The 16,094-nt window shown below is 32.4% G+C and overlaps 1 protein-coding gene across 1 annotated transcript; it reads left to right on the top strand.

Annotated features, from left to right (window-relative positions):
- Positions 1 to 4,773: 4,773 nt before the first annotated feature.
- On the top strand, positions 4,774 to 12,129 carry LOC18054009 (tRNA (guanine(10)-N2)-methyltransferase homolog). The gene is given in 9 exon segments (XM_024178567.1): positions 4,774 to 5,197; positions 5,269 to 5,480; positions 6,565 to 6,772; positions 6,775 to 6,878; positions 7,009 to 7,083; positions 7,367 to 7,397; positions 7,400 to 7,440; positions 8,115 to 8,556; positions 12,105 to 12,129. Coding segments are annotated over 9 exon segments (1,317 nt in total). The 5' UTR covers positions 4,774 to 5,007; the 3' UTR covers positions 12,119 to 12,129.
- The last annotated feature ends 3,965 nt before the right edge of the window (positions 12,130 to 16,094 follow it).

Genomic DNA, 16,094 nt, shown 5'->3' with positions numbered 1-16,094 from the left:
GCGTGAACTTACATAGCATGCATCATCATCTCATTTCGATCCTTGTACAAATCAATGTAAACTTGAAGTTCAAAGGATCATTCATTTGCAAAATATTGCAAATCAAATTCCTGATGTATTTGCTGATTCAAGAAAAATAATAGAATCACATATTCTAGCTAAACATGCCCCAACACATGTTGGGATCCTTGAAGCATAACATTACAAAACTAATGAAAGTAAAGTATGTTTAAAACGTGGAAAGCCAATTAAATCAAAAGACAAAATTCCCCAGAAGAAGAAAACACAAGAAAAGTTATAAAATAGAATTAGCACTCCTGAAGAGTCATTGCCCACTAATCAAATAATAGAGATTAATCAATCAAATAGTATTCATCACATTGACCCAGAAGAATAAAATTTGCCAACAACTGAAGAAGTATCAATTTATCTTGAAGAGAAACAAAATGATAAAATTATGATTGGTTTTGTTAGTATAGAAAAATCTTGGTTTCAAAATGAAATAATTATTGATCATATTTTTTCATTTACAGTCGGTCTTAATATCACAAATGATGATGAGAATCATGATCCAAAAAATGTGGAAGAATTTGACAAAGAAATGATTGCCCAAAATGAAAAGATACTATTCAAGCAGAGCTGAATTCACTTGCAAAATGTAAAGTATTTGGACCAATGGTCCTAACACCTGAAGATGTCAAGCCTGTTAGTTATAAGTGGGTACTAATTAAAAAACGAAATGAAAAATTGAAATTGTGAGACATAAAGTAAGGTTGGTAGCACAAGGTTTTTGTCAAAGACTTGGCATTGATTATGAGGAGACATATTCTTTCGTTACGGATGCAATTACATTTCGATTTCTAGTTAATCTCGTAGCCTCTGAAGGGCTTGATAAATATATTTATATGAAAATCCTCAAAGAATTTAAAATACCGAAAGTAAAAAAATTTAAACATCGTAGTTTATATTCTTTGAAACTATAACGATCCTTGTATGGATTAAAATAGTCTAGGCGTATGTGGTACAATTGTTTAAGAAACTATTTTATTGAAAGAATGATATATAAATAATCTAATTTGTCCTTGTGTTTTTATTAAAATCTGAAATTGAATTTGCAGTAGTTGCAATATATGTTGATGATTTAAATCTCATTGGAATTTTTGAAGAGCTTTCAAAAACAACTTCTTCTTATAAAAAAAAAGAGTTTAAAATAAAAGATCTTGGAAAAAAAAAATTTATCTTGGCTTACATATTGAGTATTTGCCTAGTGGAATACTCTTACATCAGTCAACATACACTAAAAAAGTTCTTAAGCATTTTTATATAGATGAAGCCTATCCATAAAGTATTCCAATGGTGGTGCAATCACTTGATGTGGAAAAAGATTTATTTCATCCTAAAGATGATGGCAAAGCAATTTTCAGTCCTGAAGTACCATATTTAAGTACAATTGGTGCATTCATGTATTTTCAAATTATACTTGACCTAATATTGTATTTTTAATTAATTTATTGGCAAGATATCGTTCTACACCAACTCATAGGCATTGGAATGATGTAAAGCATGTATTTTGCTATCTCCGTGGAACAATTGACATGAGTTTATTTAATCTAAATGGATCAAAATCACCACTAATTGGATATGTAGATGCTAGATATCTCTATAATCCACATAAAGCCCAATCTCAAATGGGTTATTTATTTAATTCTAGTAATATTGTTGTATCATGGCGATCAATGAAACAAACAATGGTGGCAACATCTTCAAATCATTCAAAATTACTTACTATTCATGAAGCAAGTCATGAGTGTATTTAGTTAAGATCAATGATATAACATATTCGAGAAATATGTAGATTGTCATCAATTAAAAATAACCCACAATATTATATGAGGATAATGCAGAATGCATTGATGAATTAAAAATGGTTATATAAAAGGTGTTAGGACGAAGCATATTTCACCAAAATTCTTTTATATACAAGAGCTTTAAAAGAATGGCGATATAGATATTTAGCAAATACACTCAAGTGACAATCTTGTAGATTTATTTACAAAATTCCTACCAACCGTGACATTAAAAAAATTGGTACACAAAATTGGGATGCGTCAACTCAAAGATTTTTTTTTTCTAAATCTTAAAGAATTTATGTCAAAATGAGGGGGAGTATACTTGTTGGGGAAAATAATTTATTTTGGAGCCAATTTTATATGTTGTATTCTTTTTCCTCACTATTTTTTTTATCCCATAGGGTTTTTCCTAGTAAGGTTTTAATGAGGTATATCTCCAAAATTATTTGTTTCAAGGATCAATGAATAATGTACTCTTTTTCCTTTACTAATTTTTTTTCCAATAATGGTTTTTTAAGCAAAGGTTTTAATGAGGCATATTCTTTTGTAATGAACATCCAAGGAAGAGTGTTATGAATTTATTAAAATAAATATGAATGTTCATAACATACATCTCTTGGTCTTATCACTATCTCCCACTAGTAACTCTTGACTTCTCTATAACTCCCACTATCTCATAAGAAATTATAATCCATAATGTTTCCATTAATTTTATGGAGTGATTATGTAACTATAAAATGAGAGCTCATTTCTTTGTTTTGTACACACTTGGAATGAATCAAATCACCTAATAATATATTGTTCTTAGGGTTGGCAAAATCCAGATTCGCAAAAAAAGATGTGGATCCAGATGTAGGCGGATATTTCGGATATCCAAATCCTTAAAAATTAAAATTTAATAATTTAATAATTTAATATATAATTTAAAAATTCAATAATTTACCTGATAATATCAAATAAAATCCAATCATAATTCAAAAATTAATAATTCAACATGAATAACATACAATGATCTCATAAATCTACAAGTAAAATTTAATTTTTAATATGTATTTTTAATTTAAAATAAAATTCAATAATTTACCTAATAATATCAAATAAAATTCAATCATAATCCAACAATTAATAATTCAACATGAATAATATACAACATCATAAATCCACAAATAAAATTTATTTTTTAATTTTTAATATGTATTTTTAATTTAAAATAAAATTTATCCATATCTGGATATCCAGTTTTCTGGATGCACTTGCATCCAGATCCGGATTAGTGCGGATCCCAAATTTCCATATCCGGATCCGGATATAATTGTCATTCCTAATTGTTATCTCATTTTACTCTTTATATTGTGTTGCTCTTGTGTTATTGACTAATAGCTTTTTTAATATAGTACAATTTTAGATTTGTCTCACTGAAATTATTTCCATATAATAATAATTATCTGTGTATTACAAATATATATATATATATATTAATTTTTAAAATTATATCTATCTCCATTATCAATGCATATACATTGGATTCAATATGCTTGATTAACTAATTATTAATGTACTGCATATTTTACTTCTAAATCACTTCTACTAAGGATAAATATGTCTAAACAATAATGATGGGCTAGTGTCTATGTTGCTCTTCTTATGGATCTTTCCTTGAAAGAAATGCTTATGTGAAACTAGTGCACCTAGAGATCCTTTCAAATTTTATTTTAAATATTATAAAGTCCCAAAGGTTTTAATTGTGGGACTCGTCAGACTTATCAAATGATAGGTTTTGATTAGTAAAGGTCAGGCTCAAGCTCACACAATCCCTTTTTTTTTTATAAATAAATTTTCAAGAAAAAAAATTGATGAAAGTTCTTGGGAAAGCCTCTTATAATCCTAGGACAAACTATTTAAGATAAATCTTTTAAATAGAACAACCTAAGATAAACTATCATAGGATCTTATGATAAACTACTGAAGATAAATCTCCTAAGATCCTAGGACAAATCACTTGTGAATTGTGATAAAAGTTTTAGGATTTTAGGATAAATGACATGAGATAAACCTCCGAATATCGTAGGACAAACTATTTAGGATAAATCTCTTAGAATTCTAAAACAAATCATTTAGGATAGAACTTCCTAGAACAAGTTATGTAAGAAAAATCTCCTAGGACAAAAAAAACATATAAGAAAAATCTCCTAGGACAAATATATTAAGAAAAACATTCTCGAACAAATCTCTTAGGTTAAAATCTAGGATAAAAACGGGAACAATTCTCAGTAACATTTGTAAATGTATTTCTTCAAATCTGCATATCTCAGCTCATTGTGTAACTTCAATGCCAAAAGAACGGGAATAATTGGTACAAAATTTAACAATTATATATTTTTTTAAAATGTCGAAATAATATACTCATGGGTCTCACTAAATCACTAAATACTGGTTTAAGTTTTTGATAGTTGTATTTATCTACTCTTAACAAACATTTTTTTTCTAGATATAATTGTATTCTGAGTTACTAATATCTTATTGATAAAAATGAAGGGAAAAGAAATGTAAGGTAGATTAAAAAAAAATTATTTGAAATTGAGCCAATTAAAAAAAAAATTCTATTCTCATGCAAGAATTGAAGAAATCATACCTTTATACAATATTTTAATTGAATTCTACATAATGATCAATAAAATTTTGATTAATAAAATTTTGCATCATTCATATTAAAAAACATGTACTTGGATTTCTAATTTATCTTTTCCTTTGTAATTAGTTTTCTGGAAAGCATATTTTTAAATAAAAAAATTTATGAATATTATATCAAAGACATTAAAGAAAATTAAAAGTATTAAGAAAAAAAAATCAAAATTGTGCATTATATCTTAATTTTTAAACTGTTTTCAATTTTCAAATCACAAATACTCAAACCGACGTGGTTTTGGTCTCCTAAACAAGGCGACGGCCAACGAGCAACTAAAACGCAAAGCGTAAGTGGCGCTAAGCTAACCAACCAAAGTTGAAAGACTTGGAAACCCCGTCTTTCTTCCGGCCGTCACATAGGCAAGTCAGTCACTCTCTCAGTCAACCTTTCTTTCAAACAGTTGGCGTGCACAAAAATATCAAAGAGAAAGATCAACAGAAACAGTAAACCCAAAACCAAAAAAAAAAAAAAATGTGGTACCTGTGCGTGTTTTTCCACAGAGTGTTAGATTACAGAAAGCCAGAAGTTGAATCATTAGCTTACCTCTTCGGTGTCAATGATGCTTTAGAATGGAAGCTTCCAAAACACCACCACCCTGACTCTCCTTTCCATTTCGTCAATCTTCCCTCTGAAGATATCGCTCGCAGCATTGCCAATCGAAGTGAGTTTCTTATTTTTTTTTAATAATTATTATTTTTTTAAACTTAATTGTAATTTAATTATGTCTTATAGGTATACTGGTGAAGGGGATGTATGAAGTTTGGCGAGAAGGAAGTAGTTATGAAGAATTGGAGGAGGCTATTAGAAGTTACCCAGAAGACCAGCTGCTCCCGTATTTGAGCTCTGATACCACTTTCAAGATTACTGTTGATAGCTTTGGTAAAGTCTTCAGCTTCCAGGAGCAAAATGATCGAATTAAAGGACTTTCGTATATTCCTTTCAAGGTCCGTTGTTTTGCATCTTACCATTTGCTCATTGTGTGTTTTAATGAAGCAATAATGTTAGTGACATATAGCAATACTATTTTCCCTTTTTTCACAATTGGTGACATATAGCATATTATTTTCCCTTTTTTCACAAATTGGGTATCTTTCTACTTATTTAGAAGAGGTGGTATGATTGTGATTGATTGTGTGCTCTGTTTCTGTTCTGTTTCTTTGGACACACACCATGCCGTGTTTCTGTTTTGTTAGTCATTTACATCTATGATGCATTCTGAGCACTTCTTGGTTGTATAATGTCTGAAGCTGCTGTGCGCTTTTTTTTTTTTCACCTCTATTGATTTCAACTTCAAAATATATGACTTAGCAATCATTACATCAGTTAAACGCATTTAGAACATATGAACCTTCTTGTACTTTCAAATCATCTTTTTTCTTATGCTATCTTAAGATATTGTTCAGCCTTTTTTCTCTCGCTACCTCCATACGACCATGATAGATTCCCAAAATCTTGGAAAAGACCTGCTACTGCCTCTAGGATTAACTTGTCTCCATTATAGTCTCTCACAATTAGGATGACCATCTCACAGGCGCAACAGCTTGTTGCTAATTTTTCTTTTCAAAATTTTGTTGTTCCCTTTTTTACATCAACAATTTCTTTTTGGGGCAGTAAACTGCATGGTTTTTCTGAAGTGGTAGAGTTTGCTGCTTCTAAAAATAATAATTATAAAAAAAACAAAAAATAAGAAATAAAAATTTAATCCACTACAGGCAGCAACAAAGTAGAGGATATTTTTCCATTCTTATAAGTTCCATCTTTTAAATGATATAATTGGTATCTTAAAAATTAAAATAAAAAATGTATTTTGAGTGGGTGCTAAGAATAATTTATTTTATTTAGTTTTAACAGCCCAGATATTTAAAAATTCAAGATTTTCTAAATATCTCAAAGTTTCTACTGGTCAGTCAAAATTAGGCAAAAGTTCTAGAATGGATGGATTATAGGTTATGTCACTAAGTTCTAATGGCAATCAATTTATGTATTCTTTATCATCTCTAAAGTAAAGGAGTAATCAATATGTTGCAGGGTCGAGTTAATTTGAAAAATCCAGATCACAAGTTTTGGCTTATAGAAACTGATGACTATGGAGTGAATAATGGGCTCCCACCAGTGGCAGAAAGGAGAATCTTTTTCGGTAGAGAAATAGGTGCTGCTGATAGGAAACTAATACCAACATATCAGTTAAAAAGCCGCAATTATCTTGGCCCCACAGCAATGGATGCAGAAGTGGCTTTCTGGCCAACCAGGCATTGGTTGAACCTGGGAAACTTGTCTATGACCCTTTTGTCGGCACTGGGAGTATTCTTGTTGCTGCAGCTCACTTCGGTACAATGACAATGGTTAGCACTTGTTACTCTATTATTTACTTAGAAATACATTGCACTTGGTAGTTCTGTTTCAGAGTTTTTATGAACTATGTGCTTGTTATAAACTGGTTTAGTTATTGGTTAACAGTTTTTAATATGTCAGGTTGCAGATATTGACATTAGAGTTGTCCGCGATGGGCGTGGCCCAGATACTAATGTTTGGAGCAATTTTAAGCAGGTGAATATTCTGTGTGATAACATTTCCTTTCATTTCTTTTTTTTTTTAATGGAATATTTTATTTTAAGACGTACTTTAAACACTTGGCTATCCACACCACAAAAAGCAGTGATGAATTGTCATTAATATGCAATTGTGAACTCATTTGACATTTTTAACTTATACTCCTTTTATATTAATAGCTCATTCTTGATTCTTTAGGTTTGAAAAGTTAATGTGGGCCATGGTTTGTATAATTGTATCAGAATTGCATGACACTGTACTCGTTCTCATATTTCTGCAGTATGGATTACAAATGCCTATTGGTTTGCTAAGGCAGATAATAACCTTCCACCTTGGCGTCCTGGTTTGAAAGAGGTATTTATGGGAGATTTTTACTCTTGCAGTGTGTACTGTGTAATAAGTGGTTCCTTTTCTCTGTACTCTGGTAGATTTTATTACTTAATTTTTCAATTGATTTCTTAACAATTATGATGTGCCAGTAATTTTGCTACTGACAGTTAAGAAAATATTACATCATCTCACAATAGAATCCCAAAAATTTTAAATGAAAGTAAAATGCACTAAATTGAAGCAAATTTTACTGGTGCGTGTTTACTAATTTGAGGCATTATGCAATGACGAATTCTTTAGGATTTTATGGCAGTAATGTTGCGTTCTTAACAACATAACATCCATATCCTTTTTGATGTTATTGACTAAAAAATGAAACTTTTACTAAATTTGAAGTATCAAATCGTTGAACTAAATTTTTTTTTTAATTTGTGTATCGGATGGTGCTTATTGACAGTTTTATTTTTAAAAAGCCTGAACTTACCAGATAGAAATGAATTTTTGTCTGTTCAACTGTTGTTGACTGCAATTTACCCAATGCTGTACAAATAAGAAGAAAGATGGTTGCCTAAGAACCTTATGGTGACATTTGGTAAAAGTTTAATCATTGATTGGAACTCTTAAGTTACATAAATTGATTATTGCTGTTATTTTTCTGGATCTTATATTTTCATTTAAAGTTATATTATGTTGATTAGGTCTTTGATGCCATAATCTGTGACCCTCCTTATGGAGTGCGGGCTAGTGGACGTAAATCTGGTGGACGTAAATTGCTAAAGGGAGTCCTGGATCCTTACACTGTTCCTGATGACAAGAGAGTTGGCCACATACCATCAACAGCTCCATACTGCTTATCTGAGTGTGTGCATGATTTGCTTGACCTTGCTGGTAGGATTCTAGTAATGGGTGGCAGGCTTGTGTATTTCTACCCTGTTCTAAGAGAAGATTCAACGCGGAACCCTTTCCCTGAGCACCTATGTTTTAAATTGGTTGCTTCTTCTGAACAGATCTTAAGCTCACGTTACAGTCGGGTTCTGCTAACAATGGTGAAGATAGGTCTGTACACTGAGGAAATTGCAGAGACCGCCAGGAGAAATCACTTGGAGTTTAGAGAGAACCATTTAAAGTGGTTGGAAGATGGTAATCTTCATTCTTTTTTATGAAATCCTTATCCCCTAGCATTCGAATCACTTGCTCGCTGTTTAGATCCTTCCCCGATATCATTCCTCGTAATTTTCTTTGCAGTAGAATTCAAACCAGAATTATGCTTAGAAACGGAGTCACTCCCTCGATTGACATCACGAACTGTGAACCGAATACCCCCACCACGAGCATCCTTTTGTTGCTTTTCTACCTTAAGAGCAAGCCTGCATACATCACTATAAGTCCAATATGGTTGGAGTTGGACCACATTACCAATCTCAGGTTTTAAACCACCCAGATAGCGTGCGATCGTGTGCTCTTCCGCCTCTACCAAATCACACTTCATCATTAGGTTGTCGAACTCTGCTGTATAGTCTTCCATTGACAATTCCTTTTGTTTGAAGTTGTGGAACTTAAGGTAGATATCTTGCCTGTAGTTATCGGGCAAAAACTTTCTCTTAAGCTCTTTTTTCATTTTCTCCCAATTAACAATTTTCCTCCGTCCGTCTCGTTCCCTTTGCCTCTTAAGATTTTCCCACCATAAAGAAGCATACTTTTTAAGTTTAATGGCAATGACTTTCACTTTGCGATCTTTAGGCACATCTTTGTATTCAAAAATGCGTTCAACAGTATTAAGCCAATCAACAAACTCTTCTGGTTGCATTCTTCCTTCAAATTCAGGAACTTCGACCTTGAAGTCGAAAGGCTGATAAGAATCGTGACGCCTATGAATTCGAGAACGAGAAGAAAATTCACTATTGGAGCTTTGTTCTTGATAGAAGGGATTATAATCTACCCCGTCATTGATTGAGCCTTCTTCTTCCGAACTACCATTAGGAGCAGCTTCTCGAGTTCCTTCAAGGTGTTGTAATCGTTGATGAAGTTGTTCTACTTGTCTTCTAAGATCATCCCTTTCTATATCACCCAAGTCCCTCTCACGAACACGAGGCTCTGCAACTCTTGCATTACGTCAACGTCGTTGAGCCATAAATTTTCAGAACCCAATGCTTTGATACCAAATTTGACACCGGACACAATAGATGAGAAAACACAATGTCACACACTCAAGAAATCACAAGCTCACCACCATAGCAAACAACAAAAAGATACAGAAAAATTCACCATCTAAAGTTGTTAAGCTAAGGATACATGGCTTAAAAATACTCACCACTCAATGGAATCCACCAAAGAGATACATAGTTTGATAATAACTCAAAGTTCATCTAATTCCCAAAATTAATCTCTATCCTTTGGTTACAACTACATAAGCTTAAATAACTTTCTTGGAACAATTCTCCAAGCATAGATTTACTACAAAGAACCCTTCAAATGACTTGACTTCAAAGACCAACATTAAAGCTAGACATTAATAAAACATTGGTATGCTTAAAACACAGCAAAGAGCATTAAAAAAAATCCAAGTCCGAAATATTCTTCTTTACTCAAAACTGAACAGTCTGCACTTAACTGATCATAATTTACTGTAGAAAACTCCAAATTTAGATTAGTAAAATTCATTGGAAAGCTAACAGAAATATCTTTTCAATGATGTATGGCTCGAAAATTAATTCAATCTCATACAGTACAGTTTAATTCCCAAAGATGTCCCTTCTGCACAGAAATTCTGCTCACTTAATTAATGTAAGAACTTGAGCTGCACTTGGTATAACTTGATTACCAAATATTTCAAACGCCCCTGTGTTAAACGGCGCCCACAGAAGAACCAATGCAGGCTACTGGCATATAACTAGTAAAGATTCCCAAATCGAAGCTACAAATGGCCTTACTGGTACCAAAAAGTTTTTGACCTTCTACCGTCGTGGTCTTCCTCGTAAGGAATTCATAACCGACTGGGGTATGCATGAGTACCATATCAAGAACGACGCCAGTTATAAGGTATGAGCCTAATTTGTTTTTGTGACTCACTTGAAAGTTCATTTCTTTTATGCACTGTTAAATCTTTGGATGTATAATAAGGCTAGCTCTTCTTGATGATTGACGTGATTAATTGGTGAAGCATGCCAGATTATTGTGTCTATTGGAGATATATAATAGGATTAGTTAACCGGGCCGTCTTAAGGTGTACATCTTTGTTGCCTATTACTTAAACGTTAATGGGTAGGATCCTCGTATCACGATGAAAGAAATTGTGACGGTATTTAAAATGCAACTACAAATAAGTGTCCGAAAGCATTTGCATGACTTGATGAATGAATCTGTTGTTGTTTGGTGAGTAGCAATTCTGGCAGTGCTAACAAATATCTGAAAATTAATTGATAGTGCATTATTCCTTATTTTGGTTTTGCCTTTAATTTATGCAGAGGGAATTTGTTCTGTGTTGCATAAAACGAAAATGGAATAAGAAGAAGAAGAGTGGTATTTCGACAATTGATGAAGGGGAATCAAGTCAACAACTGGTTTTTCCTCCTCACCAATCACCTAGTGACCGTTCGATTTCGAATGGAATTCATAGTGAAAAAAACACTCCCACCATCCCTCCGCAGCAATCACAAAATCACAATTCCATTTATTATCCTCAGTCAATAACAAATGACCCCCCAACTCAGCTATCACCAAGTAATGGTGAAAATATTCACACACACCAGCCGCTACCACTAAATCATAGTGAAGAAACTACTCTCAAATACCCACAGCCATGGGCGGACCCAATTAAGGTCCAGGAGGGGCTTCAGCTCCCCCTGGACCATTAAATTTTCTTTTAAATGTACCCCAAGTCCCTTCTGAAAAAGTTGGATAAAAAAGTTTTGACACATTTTTTATACATTAAAAGACTTATAGTTTAATGGTAAGAGTGTTATTTAATAGTTTCAAAACCTTAGTTCAAATTCTATTAGCCACATTATTTTATTTTTTTAAAATATTTTGTGGAAACTACTTCGGAAAATGATATTTTCACGCATTTAAAATACTACTTCGAAAAATGATATTTTTACGCATTTAAAAATAATAATTTATTACTATTATTATTTAAAATTTAAAAAAGTAATAAAATTTGAGTTTATAATACTTAATATGTATTCAAGTGAACGTTAAAAAAATCTAAGTTAAATAAAATTTTTTGAGCTAAGCCCCCCCTCATTTTAGTTTTTGGATCCGCCACTGTCCACAGCAACGACCAAATCACAATTCGGGCAACTACCAAATCACAATTCAATTTCTTGTCTGGGAAATCATGGTGAACAAAAGATGTACTCTCTTGCGAATAATTATCCACCTACTCAGTTACCAAGTGACCATTTTATTACTGCAATAAATTATAGTGGAGAAGATAGTGCCACAAACCCCCTGCCACCACCAAATAGCGATTTGGAGCGGCAGCTACCACTAGATCAACCTAATTTTGCAGAAAATAATTTTCAGGAGCAACTTCCGCCAATTGGAGAACTGAACGCATACGGTAGCTCCAATTGGCAAAATGATGCCTCTTTTTCTGCAATGCTGACACCAATTTCTCAAGAAGAAAAATTAATGTATTCTAATAGTTCTTTTGATAATTGTGATTTTTCTGATTGTCAAATTGACAGCGACGAGCAGGTAAATTACCCCATCGATTCCCTGAGGGCTTTCCAGGATGTAAACTCTCGTAAAGAAACTGGACAAACCCTTATCCCTGACTTTAATCCATCAAAATCAGATGGAGAAGCTTCAGCTTATGCAGAGGATGGCAGTGAGACAAACACTACTGACAACGATGCATGGGCGAAAGAACTGCTTGACAACGATCAATGTCTGCTAGTTGGAGAACTCAAGTCATACGATGGCCACAATGGGCTAAATGACGCCTCTTTTTCTGCAGTGCAGACGCCAATTTCTCAAGAACAAGAATTAATATTTTCTAATAGTTCTTTTGATAATTGTCATTTTACTGACAGTCAAATTTACGGTGATGAGCAGGTAAATCACCCGATCAATTTCCCAAGGGCTTTTCCGGATAAAAACTCTCGAAAAGAGACTGAACAAACCCTTACCCCTGACTTTAACCTATCAAAGTCGGATGGAGAAGCTTCAGCTGGTGCAGAGGATAGCAGTGGCAGAAACACAGCTTACAACGATGCATGGATAAAACAACTAGTGGAGGATTTCCCTTAAGTAGCAAAATTTAAAACAACTATAAAATCTTCTTAGAAGTAATATTGTTAAATTTACCATATCATTATGGGTGATAATGCTTCACTCCGTTTTATTGTACTCTGTGCTTTGTAATCTTAAGTAGCACGTAAAAAACTATGAAAAATCCTCTTAGGAGGAAAGTACTGTAATCTTAAGCAGCATGTAGACAATTATGAAATCCTCTTAGAAGGAAAGTATTGTAATCTTAAGCAGCATTGTAAACAACCATGAAATCCTCTTAGGAGGAAACTTCTATTATTATTGATAATGTGATGTTGTCTAGTAATCTTTGAGACTCGTTACATACTAACGAAATTGTTGTTTAGACTAATTGGATACTCCATTTGGTCTGTACCCAGCATCTCTGTGTAGCATAAGGTCAAGATAATTGGTTTAAGTTTTTCTGTCCTTTAGTTCTTGCTGGGTTCGTACTCGATCATATGTGGAACACTGGAATCTCACCATCCAATCCGAGCAAACTACTTCCTGGAAAAGGGTACATGATTGTGAAGGAGGGAAAGTAACTTGTAACTGTAAAATCAAAGAAGGAACCAAAGGAAAGTGGTGTCGCATCGTGGGGTCTTAAGCTACTTGGGCAACGCGTCCATACTTTTATTCTCTTTTTTTTTTTTGAAAAATTATATTTATCCATTATTTATTGTTAACAACTACGAAAGTTAAAGAAGTTTGATCAGGAATGCTGTGTTATCAATTAATTTTCAAATTTTCAGTTTGTATTAGGAATTATGTCGTATTAAAAAAATTATTTTTTAATTTTGCAGTTAATGTATGTAGAAGAATATACAATATAAATTTAGGATGGAGAGATCTATGAAATTCTAACCAATTTTTCAAATCTTTACCTCTTTCTCATAATTTTAATATGAGTTGTTAGTTAAATATAATTACTTAAAATTTTAAATTTTTTTATTTAACCTGGGGCACATTTTCCAAAAAAATTGTTGCCAAAAAAAAAAAAAAATTGGCTTCGACTAGTTAACATGTTTTTTGAGAGACCAAAGCACATGTTAATTGGCTATCGGATCTTGCATGAGTTCTTAGTGCACCAAATTACCGTTAGCAGTGTGGAAATATGGCTGAAATTCTTGAAATTGGGAGAATACGGAGCAGAATTTATATATATATATATTACAATATAAATCTAGACTCTAATGAAAACTAGATATATAAATTTACCGTACAATTAAGAAATTTGTCAAGATCTAGATTCATGGTTAGGAGGAGCCTTCTTAAAATTCGAGTCATAGGTTCTAATAATATTGAAAAAGATCAAATCTGTTTTGCGGTAGGGATGGTTAGCAGATATCAATCTAATCCTGAACCTGAATACTGGACTGCAGTCAAGCATATTATAAAATATCTGAAAAGAACTAAAAATTATATGTTTGTGTATTTTGGTGATGAACTTATTTCAGTAGGTTATACTAATTGTGATCTTCTGTCAGATAAAGATTCTAGAAAATCAACTTCCGGCTATGTATTTACATTAGGAAGTGGAGCTATTAGTTGGATGAGTGTGAAACAATCTTGTATCACAGACTTCACAACTGAAGCTGCAAAAGAAGCTATATGACTCCGCAAGTTCCTACAAATCTTGAGGTGGTACCTGTTATAATTGCACTCCTTAAACTATTTTGTGATTATGGTGGTGTGGTAGCTCAATCTAAGGAACCGAGGAACCACAAAAAACAAAACAAATTGAGAGAAAGTATCATCTTATAAGGGAATAGTGTAGAAATGTTATATGACAGTACCTCAAATGATATTAGATGCTAAATGGCAGATCTTGTTACAATGACCATTAGTGGGAAACCTTTATAACATACACTTAGAGCCCTAGAGCATGTGCAATATACCATATATGCTTTAAGAGCTAGTGGGAGATTGTTGGGATTATATGCTCTTTTAAAGTATATTAATTTATTTTCTAATTAATAAAATATTAGAGATATTTTCAATTGCATAAATATTTTGAATAAAATCCGTTTAATTATATTATATGTATTTATGTGATCATCATGTGGATTCACAGAAGACATAAATACAAGTTATCTTATAATTAAATAAAATAAGTTCACAGTTGATAAATAGAGTTGAGCGCTTTATTTATGTTTAGACTGTAGTAAATTCATTGAATGATTTATCTTAATCATGTATGAATTTACTGATGTAGTTTGACTACATTGAGCTAGATCACATATGAGATTTAATTAACCTTGAAATGATTGTCAGACTTATTAAATCTAATAGGCATTGATTTTACTGTAATCTTAATCTTGAGTTAGTTATAATTTCATGATTCTAATTGTTATTCTATTTGAGTTACCGATGGGCATAACACACAATCGTGGTCAAGATTACCCGATATCTTGGTGGGAGCAATTATGAGTATTGAAGTTATAGATTAACAATATAGAATTTGTACAACACATCTCTTGATGGGTTTTTGACACTTGATCATAAAATTCTCTGGGCAGAGTGTGTCAACATATTTAGTATGTTGAAAATGATTATTAGAGAAAATCAGTAAGTTTCAAGGAATAAGATGTAATTAAATCGATTGGACAGTTGAGATTTCGATTTAATTAATGATGTGGTACAAAGGATTATGCAGTAAAGAAATCAATGTGGCTTGAGACTAATTATTATTCAAACATACAATTATGGAGGTCAGTTCCAATCTTATAGTGGAGTAGAGTTGGAATTAAATGATTAGACTTATTTAATTACATGATTAATTGTTGTAGCCACTATTGTATGTTCCCAAATGATCCCCGGGTTAGCTCATTTAATTGACTGCACCAATACTAAATTAATAAGTAAGATAACTAGCTATTTGGGTCAAAAGCCTAAATATATCATTTAGTGGGAGGCTCCATTTAATTTGCTTGTGTGTAAGGGGCCTTATATTATTTTACAAGGTGGGTCCCTTATAGAAAAAGCAAGTAACGTGATTTTTGATTTTTATTATTTGGAGTCTAGGGTTTTCATTAAAGGGAGAGATAAAAAGACTTAATTTCTTTAAAGAAAAATGGAGCAGCCACTTTGTATAGATCAGAGAAAAATATTTTTCTCTCTATTGTTGAGAGAAAAATTTTCCCGTACTAGTTGCTTTAGTGGTGATAAAGGCGCCCATACGTCAAGTGTAGATCAAACTTATGTTATAATTTGAAAGATTATTTGGTGGCGGATCGTGATCTAACAGGAGTGGTGGTGACGGATCGTGATCTGGGAGCTTAAATCACTTCAGCAGAAAAAACTAAATCAGATTTTCAAAGTACGAATTCTAGATTATAAATTTTTATATATTGTATGAGAGCGATCTTAAAAAGTTTTATAAAAAATTAGAAAAACTGATTTTTCTCCAACAAATTGTTTATTAA

The sequence above is a fragment of the Citrus clementina genome, unplaced genomic scaffold (genome assembly GCF_000493195.1).
Source record: "Citrus clementina cultivar Clemenules unplaced genomic scaffold, Citrus_clementina_v1.0 scaffold_1, whole genome shotgun sequence".
NCBI lineage: Eukaryota > Viridiplantae > Streptophyta > Magnoliopsida > Sapindales > Rutaceae > Citrus > Citrus x clementina.
The sequence above is the reverse complement of the archived record's forward strand: the minus strand, read 5'-3'. Positions and strand labels throughout refer to the sequence as shown.